Source organism: Phalaenopsis equestris, unplaced genomic scaffold, assembly GCF_001263595.1.
Source record: "Phalaenopsis equestris unplaced genomic scaffold, ASM126359v1 Scaffold000002, whole genome shotgun sequence".
Lineage (NCBI taxonomy): Eukaryota > Viridiplantae > Streptophyta > Magnoliopsida > Asparagales > Orchidaceae > Phalaenopsis > Phalaenopsis equestris.
In genome coordinates, this window is record NW_018164444.1 from 41,912,612 (window position 1) to 41,932,200 (window position 19,589).

General features: G+C 34.3%; 1 protein-coding gene across 1 annotated transcript in view; it reads left to right on the plus strand.

Annotated features, from left to right (window-relative positions):
• The first annotated feature begins 3,540 nt into the window (after window positions 1–3,540).
• Window positions 3,541–19,589, plus strand: part of LOC110037341 (26S proteasome non-ATPase regulatory subunit 7 homolog A) — a 34,465-nt gene continuing 18,416 nt past the window's right edge. Inside the window, exons 1-7 of the mRNA XM_020741971.1 lie at window positions 3,541–3,799; window positions 7,684–7,776; window positions 7,872–7,953; window positions 8,516–8,612; window positions 8,723–8,798; window positions 8,996–9,054; window positions 9,136–9,258. Of these exons, the coding sequence (XP_020597630.1) occupies window positions 3,613–3,799; window positions 7,684–7,776; window positions 7,872–7,953; window positions 8,516–8,612; window positions 8,723–8,798; window positions 8,996–9,054; window positions 9,136–9,258 (717 nt within the window). The 5' untranslated portion in view covers window positions 3,541–3,612. The remainder of the gene's footprint in view (window positions 3,800–7,683; window positions 7,777–7,871; window positions 7,954–8,515; window positions 8,613–8,722; window positions 8,799–8,995; window positions 9,055–9,135; window positions 9,259–19,589) is intronic.

Below are 19,589 nucleotides of genomic sequence, written 5' to 3' on the forward strand. Positions count from 1 at the left end.
TTTAATATCAATTCTACGTATTTTTACATCTAATATCTATTATTTAAATTTTTATTTAAATATCATCTTATTAACGCATGAAAAGATATATCACTTGTTAAAAATAGAAATTATAGTAGTTTTAATGTGATATGAAAACTTTGGGCAGTATAAATATTAAAATCAAAATTTTGATGTATTTGTAGTGTGGTATATATGCATGTAATGTGCCAAAACCAAAAAGCAAAGAATTGTTTGTGCTTAATCAAAAGTATCTTTCCTCAAGCATAAATATTGGCCCGAATGATTGTCGGTGCATCCATGTTGTGAAAAGTACTAACTAATTTGAACTCGACAATTCAATTTAAAGCGTTGAGTGCCCGTGTGATCTTCATGACAAGCTAAAACGCTTCGACGTGAGATGTGCATGAAGAGCTCCAAAAATGTTCTTTTATATAGTGCAAAAACATAAATTAATCAGGGGAATTTACATTAGTAGCACACAATTCTTATGTATTTACATATCTCACAACTAAACTTTATTATTTGCATATAGTGGCGTTTAGATCTATGAATGAAGAAGTGTTTTTCACTTTTTTTAGCAACAATAGTGCTATTAAAGATAGAAATGCAATGCGTGTAAATATGAAAGTTTAGGCGTGAGAGGATGAATTTAGAAGAGCCATCGGTATAACTTTAATATCAATTCTACGTATTTTTACATCTAATATCTATTATTTAAATTTTTATTTAAATATCATCTTATTAACGCATGAAAAGATATATCACTTGTTAAAAATAGAAATTATAGTAGTTTTAATGTGATATGAAAACTTTGGGCAGTATAAATATTAAAATCAAAATTTTGATGTATTTGTAGTGTGGTATATATGCATGTAATGTGCCAAAACCAAAAAGCAAAGAATTGTTTGTGCTTAATCAAAAGTATCTTTCCTCAAGCATAAATATTGGCCCGAATGATTGTCGGTGCATCCATGTTGTGAAAAGTACTAACTAATTTGAACTCGACAATTCAATTTAAAGCGTTGAGTGCCCGTGTGATCTTCATGACAAGCTAAAACGCTTCGACGTCAGATGTGCATGAAGAGCTCCAAAAATGTTCTTTTATATAGTGCAAAAACATAAATTAATCAGGGGAATTTACATTAGTAGCACACAATTCTTATGTATTTACATATCTCACAACTAAACTTTATTATTTGCATATAGTGGCGTTTAGAATATAGTGGCGTTTTATAGTGGCGTTTAGATCTATGAATGAAGAAGTGTTTTTCACTTTTTTAGCAACAATAGTGCTATTAAAGGTAGAAACGCAATGCGTGTAAATATGAAAGTTTAGGCGTGAGAGGTAAATGCTCATAATTTACATGAAGTTATATCTATATGGACACTGCATGAAGCTATGTTGGGGAGGGAATATACTCCATACATGAATAACATGAAGCTATGTTGGAGAGGGAATATATTTCATACGGCACTGCATGGAGAGATGTATGTGATGTCCGATCTCCACTGTCGATCACTGCAATCATTTAAAAAAAAAATGTTAAAACTGGGGCCACTGAAATAAGACTTTGCGGTGATCGACAGTGGGGATCGAATACCACATGCATCTCTGCATGCGGTGTCCGTATGAGATAATTTTTCGTTGGAGAGGGATATATATTGCGGGAGTAAAATTTCAGATTTATAAATAATTATGAATTCTGGACATAAATATTTGCTCAAATTTTAATAGTTTATATTTTATACACGAAGTACTTTATACGATTATAAAATTTTGACAATTTTATTGAACAAGTCTAAAGTGTGCTGCACCGGCCAAAAACGATTCCCATTCTACTCCAAAAATTTAATTAGCATTTGAAATATACATATTAAAGAATTTAAGTAAATTATTATAAAATATAGTTAGATAATTCTATATTTAAATATGATAGAAAAAGATTTTAAATAGATTTTAATCATAGTTTCTAATACTTCCATTGTTTTTATTTTTTAATTTTCATTGCATTGTCTACTAATTTAGGGTCTGTTTGATGCAGCTTGTGCGTTTTAGGATAAACAGCTTATCCTGAAATGCGGCTCGCAGGTCGACTCGCAGCCTGCATTTAGTGTAAAAAACTCAAACGCAGCAGACAGTATTTTAAAAAATACGCAAACAAACGGTTAATCAAATATGACATACCAAATTTTGGAGTTTAGAAGCATAGATTAAATGAATAACAAAAGAAATCATTTAATTCAAGTTTATTACCCAACATTATTTTACCATACAACAAATAAAAATTTTAATTATTATTTTATAATACAAAACTGTTTTCTTACTGCAATACAAAACAACTTGTACTAAAAGCAAATAATTTTTATATTTTCTCATTTATTTTCATATTCAAAAAAAGAAGCAGTTAAATCTTCTCTTCCTCGTATGAAATTAACATCCGGCCAGAAAATTAAACCAGAAAAATTACTGATTTTAGTACGATATTTTCTTATACTTGAAATCATTTATCTTATTTTCTTAGTACGATATTTTCTTATACTTGAAATCATTTATTTTTGTAACGAGTCTGCCAGATGGTTTAATGTGAACATGTTCTATAAAATATTAACAGTAACAATAAATTAAAAAACTATTAAAAAAAGGAAAATTAGACGCGTTTCTTTGGATATGTTTTAGATACCTTGGATCTTTATGACGCGGCCGGTTTGACGACCCCGTCAAAGTCATATGATAGTCAGAGACTTTACCCTATGCACTTAGATGCTGGTTAAGACACTTCTCGGAGACTCTACCCCTATGCATACGTTAGTCAGAAACTTTACCTTAACACCGTGACGACAAAAGTTAATAATTCTCCCAAAGAGTCACAATGATGAACCTAGCAAGGACAATCCACCGGATCTCCTCATCTAGGTCGGGCATATGGCAGGAGCCGCACGACTCTTAAACAGGCAGCCGACACCTCCCGATCAGCCCTTCGACCATGGCCACCGGGATCATAACCCGATTAGACCATTTTAGGCTCCGACCTTACAACTATGTATTGCCCAAAAAATACCACATACCGTACCTACTTTACTAGGGTATATATGTAATTTTATGGTCCCCATTTCTACAAATAAAAGGGATTTTATTTTAGGAATAAACGTTCGTAATTTTACTATTCATTGCGGTGTTTTCTTAGCTCTTTTTTTCTTTTTCGCGCTATATTCCTTAGACGTGTTTCTCAGATAGTTTTGAATTCAACAACTAAATTATTTTAATAATTATATATTTATATGATAGTTGTTATTTTAAATTTTCAAACATATTTAATAATTATAAATATTTATTTATGTATTTGTAATACATGTATAATTATACTTTAATGAGCTTTATATCAAAATTTAAATTCTTTATTATTAAAAATGTTATTTATATTTAAAACTTATTTTTTTTTTATCAAATATTTATATCATTCCTTAGTTTAAATTATATTAAAATAATTTTAATATTTATTATACTATTTAATTCAAGTATAATGCCAGTCCGGATATTATTTGTTCTGGTACTCGGAACTCCGGGAGTCCGCTTAAGCAACTAGGGTTGTGACGAGGCCGGCGACAACTATGGATGTCATAAAGACGCAGCAGATCTCATCACGGCCGATCGAGAAGGTCATTGTGCACCCTCTCGTTCTCTTGAGCATCGTCGACAACTACAACAGGGTCGCCCGCGACCCCCGAAAGCGAGTTGTCGGTGTCCTTCTTGGTAGCTCCTCCAGGGCTGTCGTCGATGTATCCAACAGCTACGCTGGTATGACTTCTACATATATTTTATTTGATCCTCTACTATGTATCAAGTTTGTATCCTCGTGCTTTCAATTGCTTAGAATTTTTGTTCTAGGAGATAAATACAGTGCGATTTTTAAGGTTTCATGGGTGCGATTTTTAAGGTTTCATGGCAAGGTTTCATGGCTTTTTTTTTTTCTGAAATTTAGTGATGTTTTTTTTTATTGATGCATATTCTTTTCGACTGGATTTTTGTGTAAGAAGGAACTATAGAACAAGAATATGGATTGTTTGTAATAACTATTTTATTACAAACCACCTCCACAACACAACCACATCTCCACGACACAACCACAGGCACCACAACCACCTTCAACCACAATCATTTGTAATAACTATTTTATAAATATCTTTTTCTTATTCCTTGGAGTTTATCACATTAAAACTTTGCTTCATTTACAAACATACCACACTGCCCAACCCCTTTTCAAGTAGAAGTTGTTTGGAAGGAAACAAATCAAACGTTGCCCAATTTACACCCATACCACAGCACAACCACCCCAACTCACAACACAACCACTACAACCCACAACACAACCACCCAACCCACAATAACGACACCACAACCATTCAACCACATATCTACACACAACCCACAACCACAACTTCACAAGACACAATCTCACAAACACCACACCACAAACACCCAGCCACCTCTCTGCACACATCCCATAGCCACCACACCACAAGACACAACACTACAACCACACAACCCACAACACTACAACCACACAACCCACAACACAGCCACTACAGCCCACAACACAGCCACTACAACCCACAACACAACCACCACAACCCATAATACAACCACCCAGCCCACAACCACCCAACCACATGTCTGCACATAACCCACAACCACCACACCACAAGACAACTTCATAACCACTCAGCCCACAGTCACCACACCACAAACACCCAATCAAACCTCCACACACATTTTACAGCCACCAAACCACAAGACACAACACCACAACAACCCAACAATCAACACAGCCGCCACAGCCCACAACACAACCACCACAGCCCACAACACAACCACCACAACCCACAACACATCCATCCAACTCACAACCACCCAACCCACAACGACCACAACACAAGCCACAGGACAAGTAGTCCTCACCACATCACAACCACAACATAATCACAACACAAGTACTCCTCACAACACAACCACAACCCCCACAACCCCACCAAATTCACACTAAAAGCCATCAACCTATCAACAATAAAGGAAATCCAACACCAATGCAAAATTGCAAAATCAAATAATAGTGAACAATTAGACGAAAATTAACAACCGCATGGAGCTCAGAAAATCATCGTAAAATCATAATGTCAGAGAATAGTGGTAGAGAATACCATGGGTCGAGGGAGAGCAAAGGAGCCAAGCAACAACAAAAATAGAGGGTATAGGGAGAGCAAAGAAGCCAAACAGGGACGAACCACAACCCGTGGATCAGACAGGAGGAGGCGAGCAGGGGGAGGAGGCGAGCAGGAGGCGAGCAGGGATCTTACCTCTAGGGTGACGAGAGAGAAGCTCGGTCGCGAGAGAGGGGAGGGAGAAGCTCAGTCGCGAGAGAGGGGAGGGAGGGGATAAGGTAGTAAAAGACAGGTGAGAAATTAATACGAAACACTGACCGCGGGGTCCTGCTACCCTCGTTTCGTCCGAATTTCTTAAAAATGCCCCCGTGTCACATTTTTCAAACAAAAAAAGTGTTTTTGTGGGGCCGCGCTGCGCTAAAAATGTGGCGCCAAACGGCCCTAATCTTATAAAAAATCTCTAACATTAAAGTATGGCAATCAGTGTGCCTTTTAATAAATATGAATTGTTTCTTGATTACAAATGTAGGTAATTTTTTTAACTTCTTGCTATTTTTATTTTAGCAAGAAAATAACATTGAAATTGTGATCCAACATACTTTTTTCAGCGTCTTTTTAACCATGTATAGAATGACTTAACAATAGGGCTTGATAAAATTTTCAATGACTGTAACAATGCTTCCTTTTTTTCTGCATCATGAATAAGAAAAGAACATGAGGCTTCAACACTATGTTAAGATTTATCCAAATTCAGTGTCAACCATGAGGCATATTCATCTGCATGTGATCTTACTTAAAATGACATTAATAGAAGTCTTCATGAAGTCATAGCTGTTTCATGCATTAAAAAAACATGATCAATTTGATATTTATTAAAAAAAAGCATATAACATTCAACAAAAACATACTAATAAGGTAAAAATGTATCAAGGCATCCTGATATGATTTGTGTCGGGATATGAACTCGATAGAAGAAGATGTGTGTTCAAAACTACTTGAGTTTTAAATTTTCTCTAAAGTTTTATAGTTTTGAACAAATGTCCTATTCTCTTATGAATTTTCTTCTTATCCTTACACAAATTGTGTAAAATACATCAAAGGATTCAAATAAACCCATGGTATCACATGTTTTATGAAGAACGGTTCTCCAAGCTTTGATAATGAACCAGCTAATATGTTATATCAATGTCATTGATCTAAATATCGTTTTTTTTTTCAACTCAATCTCTAATAATAAGAAACTTGGTTTACGTATGTTTAGAATCACTGCTGTTATTTTTTCTTGAAAATAATGGTCAAACTTTATTATCACATGAAATATATATTGGCATAGATATAAAGTCGGCATTTTGTAATCGAGAAATTAAGTTTTTTCTCCCATCTTAACAAAACCATCGGAGTAGATGACCAATAACAACCATCATGATGATTTAGTGAGAAGTGCATTAGGATCACTTGCAAACCTATCACGCAACCGTTGGCGAATTGCTCTCCCCCAAAATAAAAATAGTTTATCTTTATAAACAATAAATCAGATTATGAATAATCAACTAACTCCAAACAAACCACTTCTTTATTATTAAAGGTGCAATTCTTTTTTGTTGTTGTTGTTGTTTCATCGCTTTCTTAGCAGCAACCCATTGATCTTGTTTTGAATTTGACTGGTATCATCCCAAAATTCTAACTGAAAGGTTATGTTAGTTTGTATAATCTTGAGACTAAGGCACAGGTTGTCATCCTTCACAATCAGTTCATCTCCAGTTTTGAAATCCTCCATGTTAAACCTATAACACATGATCTGTATAAGCTCTCTGAGACGGTACAAATAATCTGTAGGATTTAAGGATTTATCACAATGCATTTGAATGGCCCCTGAGAAAAGAAGTATTTTCTATATCATTTGTATGAGAAACTTTATAGCTTTATCAAGCAACCTCATGCCACTATTAGATTGTAGAATACTGTTGATTTAAAAGACTTGGAAATAAATTTACTCACATTAATCTTGAGGCTTATAAACTGATAAAATCTATGCTCCTTATTGTCAAGGGAATTAACTTTTTTTATCAGAATCTAAATAACATTGGCAAGATGCCTGCTTCAAATCACATATAAACTTCCATATTATATAGATCAAATTATCCTTTCCAATTTTTTTGATAATTTTTTCTTTTTAGTTACCATTCAAAATTTTTTCTTATTGTCCATTTGATGTAAGTTTGAATCAGCATGGTTCACTAGTGCTATATTGCCTTGAGGGAGTCTTTTTATGAGACGGATGAAAACGTTTTGTTAGAGTCTATAACTTCCTTTTGAGTAAAGCCTTTTGCAACCAATCTTGTCTTAATTGTTCAAACTTCCCTTTGGAATTTTATCCATTACATTGAATTATTTATTAAAAGGACCCCATAAACTAGAAAATATTTCAGCTTATTGAAAATATTGCTAACTTGGTTAATATGATATAGGATACCGACTATACAACCATAATGGCTTAGTATTTCCTTAATGGTATTTTTGCAGTGCCTTTTGAAGAAGATGAGACAGATTCAAGCATCTGGTTCCTGGATCATAATTATCATGAGGCGATGTTTTCTATGTTCAAGAGAATAAACGGTATTGCTAGTCATCAATGAAATATTGCGCTGTTTGGACTGATGAATTTTATTTCATGGCATTTATGCTGAAAATTTTTATCTGTGAACTTTTAGCAAAGGAACATGTTGTTGGTTGGTATAGCACAGGCCCAAAGCTGCGTGAGAATGATTTGGACGTTCATGCTCTATTTACCGAGTAAGATTGCTTCATCAATTCTTTTTTCCGGGGGTTTAAAGATCCGTAGTACCTTTCTTTTACCAAATAATTTTTTTTTTCTTAGTTCTTAGTAGGTCTTGATTAGTGCTCTTTTGTATCTTTTTCAGCAGTTCATGTTTGTTTTACAACAATAATAAACAAAAAATAATTCGATCACTTGAAGCTTGTTGCTGTGCTAGCACGTGTGTCTATGCTTAAAAGAATCTTGTATCTTGAACAGTTGAAATGTTTTTTGTGACCTCGGGTGGCTTTGAAAATCTCTATTTTGATTAGCAATCTATTATTTTTGACCATTTAACAAAGAGGCATTAAAAGTATTTTATTCAATAATCTCTTCTAATTTTAGAAATAACTTGAGTTCAATAACTCTGCTTGCTTCTATGGCAAGTTTGTGGAGTTTTTATTAACTGGATATTTAAGGAGTAAACTTTTCGGGACTATTATTTTTGTAATACTGATTTGACACCTTACACTTTATAACTTTGAGGGACAGTATTATTTTCTTAATGCTGATTTTGCACCTTTCACTTTATTATTTCAGTTATGTGCACAATCCTGTCTTGGTCATTATTGATGTCCAACCTAAAGAGTTGGGAATACCTACCAAAGCTTACTATGCTGTTGAAGAGGTTAAGGAGGTGAGCTGATTCAAGTGCATTAGAATTTCTTCTGATGTTTTCTTTTCTTTATCCTGAAGCAGATTAATAATTAAAACCATTTTATTGTTGATATTTGGATTTGGTTGCAGAATGCCACCCAGAAAAGTCAGAAGGTTTTTGTGCACGTGCCTTCTGAAATTGCTGCTCATGAAGTCGAAGAAATTGGTATATTCCCATGATGCTGCTGAATTTGAAATCTTCAGCTAATTTTTACAATTGTTTATTGTTTTTGGAAAAAAATAAAATAATGAACTGCTCCATTTACTTACGATTTGAAGGATGTGTGCATACCTTTCTATTGTAAAGATCATAATTTTTTCACACAACTACAATATATTAAACCTTCTGCGTATCTGTTGCAGGAGTCGAACATTTGTTGAGGGATGTCAAAGATACTACTGTTAGTACTCTTGCTACAGAGGTATTTTCTAAATTTTCTTATGAGGCTGGATCTAAAAAAATTAGCTATAATTTATTGGTAATGCAGCTTTTACTTGTGTAGGTTACGAGTAAACTTGCAGCGTTAAAGGGCCTTGATGCTAGGCTTCGTGAGATAAGGGATTATTTGGAACTTGTAATTGAAGGAAAGCTTCCATTGAATCATGAAATTCTTTACCATTTGCAGGTTGGAAGTTTTATTTGTCTTGTCAATTTAATTTTATTTGTCATCAATAAATTGCTCATCTGCTTTACATGCATTGGATCTCATATTACAAGCTATTGAATTTTTTTATTTTTATGGTTTTATTTCATATGTGTAAGGAAACATTCTTTTTTATATTCTCTATTTTTTTTTTATGAAAGAATTGCAAAATAACGCAGTACCCAGGGGAATACTGTCATATTTAGTAATATAAAGCACCATCCCAAGAGAGTCATTGTTTCATGTCAGAAATCTTTTCTAACGGCGACGCATATCTATAAGGACATTCTATTTGGTACGTCTAGTTGTTTATTTTTGGATAGTTTCCAATTATTATTAAACACATAACTATGTCGATATGTTGAACTCAAATTGGCGAATCTGCCGGTTATATAAACATTAATATTTTGAATTCTCTCAATAATATTCATCCTCATTTATTATAGTACAATGGACTATCTAAGTATGAATGAAAACTAAGACTATAAGTATACACCACATTTTAGGTATGCAAAACAAGAAACTAGGAAAATGCCTACGATCATAATAATCTAAATGAAATGTTGTTTACAACAACAATAAGCCTTTATCGCACTATGCGGGGTCGGTTGCTTGAATTCTTTTTCTCTGTTGTGTTTTATTGAGGGTCATATTTTCATTTAATTCTAATAAATTAATATCATTTTTTATACATGTCTAGGTCTTTTTAATTTTTTATACATGTCTAGGTCTATTTTTTATACATGTCTAGGTCTTTTTAGGTCTACTTCTACCTTTTTTTAACATAAATTGAATCAAAGACATCTACTCTTCTAACTGAATCATTGGATGGTCGATGTTAAATGTGACAAAATCATCTAAGGCGATTCCCTCTAATTTTGTCCTCCATTGGAGCTACACCAACCCTTTCACGGATATAATCGTTTCACATTTAGTCTCTAAGTGTAGAAGCCCACTCATCCATGTAAGAATTCTCAAGTGAAATGTTGTGTCTGGAAAATTATTTCAATACTTCTTGAACATATGAGTATGTAAACATGTATAGGACTCAAATGTTCTAAGGTCAATGTTCTAAGGTCAAGAGTAACTCCCAAAGGAACGTGCCCCTTTGGTTAATTTCATTTTGGGGGATATCTAAAAATACTCTCGATTAAAGGAGTATTGCTTATATTTAAATATTTAGTGAACGAGTATCATTGATTAATATTATAATCTAAAATAGGTTTGCCCCATTGCTTCAAAGCCATACCTAGGGCTATTTGGTAGAGGGAGAATAAACACATCCCAAATGGGCGACGATCCATCAGCAAATAGGGCCAATAAAATGACCTCAACGATGTGTTAAAGGAGTGTTATCAATAAATATGTAAGGAATTTCGAAGCACATTGATATAGTCGAGCTAGGATTCCATGGATTCACCATCCCAAACTATTAAGAAACATCCAAGTCTAATGGGTCGTGGAGGTAGTCGACCCAACTCGACCAGAGATCCCTTGTTGACAACTCATGTGTTGCGTCGTCCAAGAAACCTCAATAACTCTAAAGTCAAGTGAAAGAAAATTTTATATCCTTATGACCCTATTCGAATGAATTAGTGGAAATGAAATTATACATGTCAAGAAAGTGACAATGAAGCCTCTGGAATGAAAGAGAAATGAATGACCCGACTACCAAATAGAATAATCTCACAAAAGATTTACACTCTATCTTGGTTGGGGGAGCATCTAACATCTTAGTTGTACTAGAAAACCTTATAAGCGTGTAAGCATATGTTTGGTCGGTCAGTTTGGAAGAGCAAGGGTACTCCTCATCAAGACATGCAGATATTATGCAGTTATTTAGGAAAGTTTTTAATGTGGATTTTCTATTATTATGACTTGGGATATGTTCATGCAACATGAAGCCATTTTAAATCTGGCTTGAAGGCCATGCAAGAAAAGTAAATCATGAAATAAAGTGCTCATTTTAAAGGAATATAAATTTTATTCCAAAATTTTACTTAAGTTAAATCTTCTATTAGGATTTTTTTTTTAATTTTTTTAATTTTATTAGGATTTTTTCTTAAAGTGCCTTAGCACAAATGCGGAGAGCTTAGGCAATCCCTAAATATAAGAAAGAGAGAATTCAACACTCGACATCAAATAGACTTACCATATGATAAATAATATACAATGGAGGTTGAGGCCGCTGGGTCAGTAACATATTTCAGAAAGACAAAATGATATGGTCAAACGCCACATATACATACTTGATTCTAATGTCTATGCAACAAAAATGTGGGTATGTTGTTCCTGGTTCTCGCCATATGGTTTTATACATGAAGTGCCATGTGAACCCGTGCTCGTATTTTACTTCCGATATATACTCTATTCAATGACTTCTAAAAAGTAAATATAAAATAATAAAAAAAAAACTCAACCTGTAATCAAAAGTTAACATAGGCTATATCATGCAACATATAATGAATTATGTCCGATGGGAGTAGACCTATGCATTGCATTTATGAAAGAAATTAGTTAAAATTATGATAGTCCTCCCTATTGAATTTGACACCCTACTAGAAGACCACCCTGTGCAGATCTCACACGTAGTAAGCACACAAAAGCAATACATAAAATGCCTGACAAGGTGAAAATAATAGAATAATAACCATGCATATGAAACACTTAACTACACCACCCTACCTTATTCTAAATAAGTATCTAAAAGCAAGGTGTCCTAATTACATACATCTACATTTGTGCAAAAAAATGTGGCTATGACTGGGTGTATTATTTTGATGGGTTACCAAGATTGGTCCCATTGTAAAGATCTAAGAAAGTTGTAATGTGCCATTATGAGATGATGGTTTTAAGTAAAATATATTTTAAGGGTCAACTTTATTTATGGCCAATATATATATATATATATAATTTTAAAATTGGACCGCATATGCATGTTTTGATAACCTAAATGATAAATTCTAAGTTTCTTAGATCTTTGGCACAATCATTCACATGCTGATGACAATGCTATAGTTCACGTTGCTGAATGTGATATACCAACGAGCAATGCTCATTAAAATATTGCAACTAACATCGGTCTCATCTAAAAAGATGATTTTCCATCAGTAGCATGCTAGGTGAGGATGATACAAAATGCAAAGTGTTTTTGTATGATACTGCTCAAGCTAGGTTTGAGCAATCATAACAAACACAAATAATGATTTGTATGATATGGATGCTTAAGCTAGGATTGAATATTCATAACAAACACAAGATGATATGTTAGATGATGGGTAGAAGTATCCACATCGAGTAACGTGTAGAAATATATGTAATTTGCTTCCCAAGCGTGATCACACGAGTTGAAGAGATTATACGTGGAAGCAAACAAAAAATAACCAAAAAACAATAAAGTAAAGAATCATGTTTGGTGGTATGATTGTGGCGACATAACATGGTCTGTCTATGATAATACTAGGTGATGCCATAGATGCTAGGTGACATGACTTATGCTAGATAGAATCATACATCGAGGTGAAGTGACATGATATGCTAGATGAAGTTATGTATTAGGTTGTATGAGTCATGTTAGGTGAAGTCATGCACCAAGATGAAGTGATATGATATGCTAGATGAAGTCATGTGTTAGGTGGCATGACCTATACTAGGTGGTATGACTCATGCTAGGTGGAATCGTACACTGGGTAGGATTTGTGTGCTAGCCGCCCCTTCATGGGATATACAAATATCCGACATGAGCATATGAAGATAGAAGCTCATATAAGGACATTGAATATGCAAGTGCAAGTGCACTATTCAATATAAGAATATGGGGCATTTGCCCATGCAGGAATATTAAATGGTATGAATGCAAGTGCACAAAGTGTTGTGTATGTGATAAGTAAATATCTGACATGAGCATATGATGACATATGCTCATGTACATATGCTCATGTAGGAATATTAAATGTAGGAATATTAAATGTTTGAGTACAAGTGCACAATATGATATGCACACGACACATTATGCTAAATGCAAGCAAAATCTCAACGATACATTTTTACGTTTGCTTAATGCCAAATCGTAAAAATATATTTTTCACATATGCATAGCAAGCAAGATGCAAAATACATTTTTTTTTACATATTTTTCACATATGCATAGCAAGCAAGATGCAAAATACATTTTTTTTACATATGAATCACAAGTACACTACAAAATATAGTTTTATGCAATATTTCAAAAATTATATATGCCCATGATAATCCACATACTCATGAGAAATGTCATCCTAAATCACAAGCAAAAGTACAAATACATTTCATGCAATATTTTAAATTTATACTTGCTTATGAGAATGTACAAATACGCACTTGAAGATGAAACCCTAAGCCTACTTGTTGGCAAATAAACCTAGTTAGGCGAACTCTCATAGGTTGAGGCTCAAGGATGGTAAAATGTACCAACATTTTATTATGCATCATAATAATATGCCCATCTCCATTTGTTTGACTTAAATGAGGGATTTTCTTGAAGAAAACTCTCATGACCTAAAGAATAAAAAAATTAATATAATTTTTTCATTTCTTAGGCGTAATGGCTCAAACACATTATCGATGAAGTCGTCAAAACAAATGCAATATTACTAGAACTTCAATCAAAATAGGTCAGGGGAAAATTTTGGAAAAATGCATGGATATTGGGAGCCAAGAAAGAAAGGACCTATGAATTTTTCTTAAATCAACCTAACTTATAACTCTAATTCATCCTAGATAAGACTTTCTAAGTAGAAGAAAGAAACAAGGGGAATAAAATCTCACCACCGCGAAGATTGCCGTAGCATTTTTTTCTGTCCGAACTCCTACAAGGAAGTTGGCACTCCTCCATGGAATCTCCAAGAACTCTCACTTTTTCTCACCTTAAGAAGAGATGAAGCGGAAGAAGAAGATCAAATGGAGAATGAAGAAGAAGAAGGAAGAATGGGAAATCAACGAAGAAGGAGATGAGGAAGAAGACGACTCTTCCTTCCAGCTCTACGGCTTCTCTCCAAGAGCTCTAAAAGATAATCTATAGAATGATCCCCCTCTTTTCAGCCGCCACATATTTCAAATATGCTGAGAACTCAAGTGTAACATAGCCAAAAAACTTTTCCAGCGCTCTATTGGGCGTATTCTCTTCCAGGAGTCCATAAAGTATTGAGTTTAATCCACATGTTATGCGTACCATTGGCTCTTTTTGAAGGTGGAGGGTCAAGATAATTTTTTATTGTATCATCCCCCATCTTTCCACAATTAACTTTGGCATCATGTGGCTTGACTTGGCCAAAAAAGTCCAAAATCGATAAGACAGTTTTAGATGGCTCACCCGCGCTTGAAACTTGCACGTGGATGCTACCCTCTCTTGTTTCTGGTGCCTGGACACCAGTCTCTGGCGTTGGGGCGCTAGACCGAACCCTGATTTTGGTGAAAAATGTCCATGGAAGGGTTTAATAGATGACTTGGACTATGAGAAGCTATATGTGAGTGAAATATACCCATATATTACTTAAATAGAAGTGTACATGTGTAACATTAAAAATTGATGCCAACAAATGACCACCAATAAGTATAATGCATCATTAAGACAATGTATTTGTTGGAAGTAGATCATTTGTAATTGAACTTAGGTTAGCTAGATTACCAACATGACCTATTCAATTAAGATGTGTCTTCAACAAAAGTTTTCTTGGTAATCTAGGTGATCCTACCTAGTAATGTTTTATAAGAAGCAGTCATACCGGTTAGGTGATCTGGATGTTATGAGAAATTTGCTAGTTAATTGAGGTGGACATTTCATACAAGGTGCCCCCTTTTCACAGGAATCAACTAGGTGATCCGGGCAATCCCATCAAAAGTTTGACATGAATCGACTAGGTGATCGAGGTAATCCCATCAAAAGATAAGCATGATAAATCAACCAGGTGAGCTAAGTAATCGAGGTATCTTGACTGAATAACAATTGACTAGACAATTAAGATGGCTTAGGCAATACGAAGGTTGGATTAAAGTGGTAATATCAACCATTTAAGCTGTTTTCGCGAGAATTGACTATGTAATCGTCGTGGTTCTTTTTGAGTGAACACTAAAATGTAGTCAAATTGCTAGGCATTCAAGGTATTTTGACTAAATTGTTTGTTAGATAAGCGAGGTGCTCTAGAAATAATTAGATGCTTTAGCCAGAATTAACGAGATAATCGAGGTGATTCTTACTGAGTAAAGCTTCAGGATTTAGCCAAATAGTGAGGTGATCGAGGTATCCCAACTAAATCATAATTGGCTAGATAATCGAGGTGGTCTAGAAAATGAGATGTTTTCAATAAGAACTAGCTAGATAGTTTAGGTGGTTCTATTGATCAAAGCATTGTACATTAGTGAGGAAGCTAGGTGATCCATATATACCGACTAAACATGGATCGACTAGATGAGCCAAGGTGGTCTAATCGATAGATGTATTCAACAAGAACTAACTAGGTAGTCAATGTGATTCCTGTTGCTTAAAGTGCAACATTAGTCAAGAAGCTAGGTGATCAAGGTGTCTTGACTAAATACAAGTTAGATTAAGCAAGATGATGTAGGCAAGGATTCTTTTGTCAAGACAATTAAAATTGGTTTAGCCAATCAAAGTATCAAATAGGTTAGATAAACAAGGTGGTCTAACTATAAGTTGCTTTTGACAAGGCATTTAAAATTGGCCTAATCAATCAAAATATCAAAGATGTTAGATAAGCAAGGTGGTCTAATCATAAGATGTTTTTGATAAGGCAATTAAAATTGGCTTAGTCAATTAAGATATAAAAGATGTTAGATAAGTAATGTGATCTAACCTTAAAACGTTTAGATTTACACCAATCTCAAGTAGGGATATCAACCATATTCATATGTCGTTAGTGGAATACTATTGATTCGGCCCCCCACATAAATATGTTACCGAAAAACATGTTAAGGGAAGTGCATAACTCATTTTACGTTTATCAAGTATTAAACATGAATTTTATCAAATGATTTGTTACCAAACATAAACAATCATTGCATACAACTCATACATAAATGCAACATGTCAAATGATATATCATATAATGATTGAATGAGTCAAAAAGTACATCAAGGCTCTGTATATCAACTCTCACACAACAGTTACAAAATATGCCCAAGCATAATATTTCTTCAAATATCCCTTTTTGATCGAGGATATTTGATGAGATCCATCTGCATCAACTAACAAATAAGTATCTCCTTCATAGACCTTTTCGATAACAAAAGGTCATTCCTAAGTCAGCTAAAATTTCCCATGTTTATGACGGCAAGCCACAATGGGGTGGCGTAGAACCGACATCATGTCTCCAACTGTTAAAGTTATTGGCCTTACTAGTTTATCGCAAACTTTAGTCATTCAGGCATAATATATTTCTAGGTTTTGTTGAGCTTGCAACCTAAACCCATCTAGGTTATGTAGCTCCTCTAACTTAGGTTGGATATTTTGATCACTATTAATATTGTTGCTCACGGCAAACCGTAACGAAGATAATTCTTCTTCCAATGAAAGGATTGTTTTGTACCCAATAGTTAGTGTTTATAGAGAGAATAAATATGTACGATATATATTACAATATGCCCACAAAGCTTCTGAGAGTTTTTCATGTCATTCTTTTTTATTAGCATGAAGGATTTTCTTAACAAGGTTTATCAAAACCTTCATAAAAGCTTCGACTAAGTCGTTTTTTGTTAGATAATAAATAGTGGAGTACAACAACAACAACAACAAGCCTTTATCCATGGCCATTGTGTCTTATTGAGTATCATATTTTAATTTAATTTTAATAAATTAATATCATCTTTTATACGATATGCCCAAGTCTTTTTAGGTCTTCCTCTGCCTTGACATAAGTTGAATCTATAACATCTACACTTCTAACCGGATCATCAGATGGTTGACGTTTCATGTGACCAAACCATCAAAAACAACTTTCTCTAATCTTGTCTGTCACTGAAACTACACCAACCCTGTCACGGATATATTCATTTCACATTTTGTTTTGAAAAGTCAAGCCTCTCATCCACCTTAGCATTCTCATCTCAACAACACATAACTTTGTTTTATGCTTCTCTTTTAAAGCCCAACTTTTTGTGCCATAGAGCATTACAGGTCCACCGCCATCTTATAAAATTTTCCTTTCAGTTTAAGCTGTATTTTCCTATCACATAATAGGCCCGATGCATTCCTCCACTTCAACCAACCAACTTGAATTCTACTAATAACATACCCATCTATATCACCATCACTTTGAACATTAGACCCGAGATATCTAAAGCGTTCACACATTTTAATAATTTTATCACCTATAGTTACAACACTGCCACTAAAGCTATTATCACTAAAATTACATTTCATGTATTCAATTTTAGATCTACTTAAATGAAGTCCTTTAGACAATTACATTCCATGTCTTCAGTTTTAGATAATAAATAGTGGAGTAAAGCCAATCAATTTGATGATGTTGAGGAAATCCATTAATTTTTGTATTTTTAAAGGCCAACCTTATCTGATATGATTCAGCTTGACACACTAAATCAACATACAATATTATTTTAAAGAAAGTGCATCGCATTCTTGGCCTTTAATTCTCTTAAAGGTATGACTTCCGCCCATTTTTTAAAAGAATATTTGGTAGCTGCAAGAATGAACGTCCCTTATAGGAAAGAGGGTTAATAGGCCCTTTTGATGTCAGTTCCCTAGGCCATGATATTTCTATGAGATGCGACACATTTGGGGCTGATTTAGTACATTGCTAAAGATTTAGCACTGATGACAGCTCTTGGTACATTCTATGCAATCAAGGGTCACCGAAGACCAATAATAGCCAAGCCTCTTAATTTTTTATTTTTATTTTTGGGCCCAGCTAGTGGGATCCACATGCCTTCATGAACTTCAATCATGACCTTTTGGGCTTGATCTATGCTGATACGATGTAAACAATTTTGCTCAAATGAGCATTGATATAATGTATCATTCGCGATGGTAAATGAAAGTGGTCTCTTTGAGCAGCAAAGGAGAGATCACCGAGGAATTTACTTTTGTCAAATATATGATAATGGTTTGATGCCTATCATCATGTGATCAGAAGTTGCAAGGACTATCCCTTCGACACCCAAAGGTGTAGCTTCGAAGGAATCAAAGTATGCTAGTGACAAGGCTCGGAGTATGCCAGTGACAAGCCTCTTCTATCTTGGATCACCACTGTTACGGGGTCCCCATTTGGACTTGGTTGTTCTTTCGTTAGTTTAGCAAGAACATCAACTTTGTCATTAAAAGAATAAGATATTTTTGCTAGTGTCACGCTAAGGATGTGCTTCAATAATGGCATGAAATAAAAGATTGAGTTTAAAAACCTTATAGGCTCCCATCACCTGACCAAGTTGGGAATCTCATTTTAATTTTTTTTATGTTCATATGGAGGACAAATTCCAATCCTATAAGTAAAGCTTCATATTCTACCTCTTTGTTGGTATGTGGCTCTATCAAGCTATACGAGTAACAAAGAATTTCTTGTTCAAGGGATACAAAAATCAAATCAATCTCAACTTTTATCCTTGGGAGAGCTTCAGATGTGTCTTCTTTTAAGAAAAACTTTCCATCAAAGTATAAATTTGATTCTGGAGAATCAATGACTAACTTTTTTTAATCTAGAAAATCATAGTAACGAATTTGCAGGGATCAGATGAGCTGCTAGAAAATCAGCGAGAGCCTGTCCCTTGACAGCTCGCTGAGGGACATGAAATATCAAATTGTAATAGAATCACAACCCACTAGCGAGCCGAATGACCAAAGTGGGACGGGTCGTCAAATATGTAAGTGGTTTACCATTGAAATTAAGTTTATATGGTGTGAGAGCATATAATGTCTTAATTTCTAAACTGAAAATATGAAATGACGAACAATTTTTTTCAATTTGCGGATATTTCATTTCTGTTAGGTTGAAACGTTGATTAAGTTTGTACAAGTCCTTTCTCATTAGTCTGACCTCGCACCCTTTACAGATTCATCTATGACGACAATACATAAAATGAGAGGTTTTCTTGGTATCGTAGTTGCTAACACTGGTGGATTCAGTAAATAGAGCTTAATGTCGTAAAAAAACATTTTGACATGCTTTATCCCAATGGAAACATATAACTTTTTTAGCCGATGCATCAAATAATTGATATTGACCAAAAAGATTGGAAATGAATCTTCTGATGAATGCGAGTTTCCCTTGTAGGGAATGCAACTGCGTAAGACTTAGGTGGTTCCA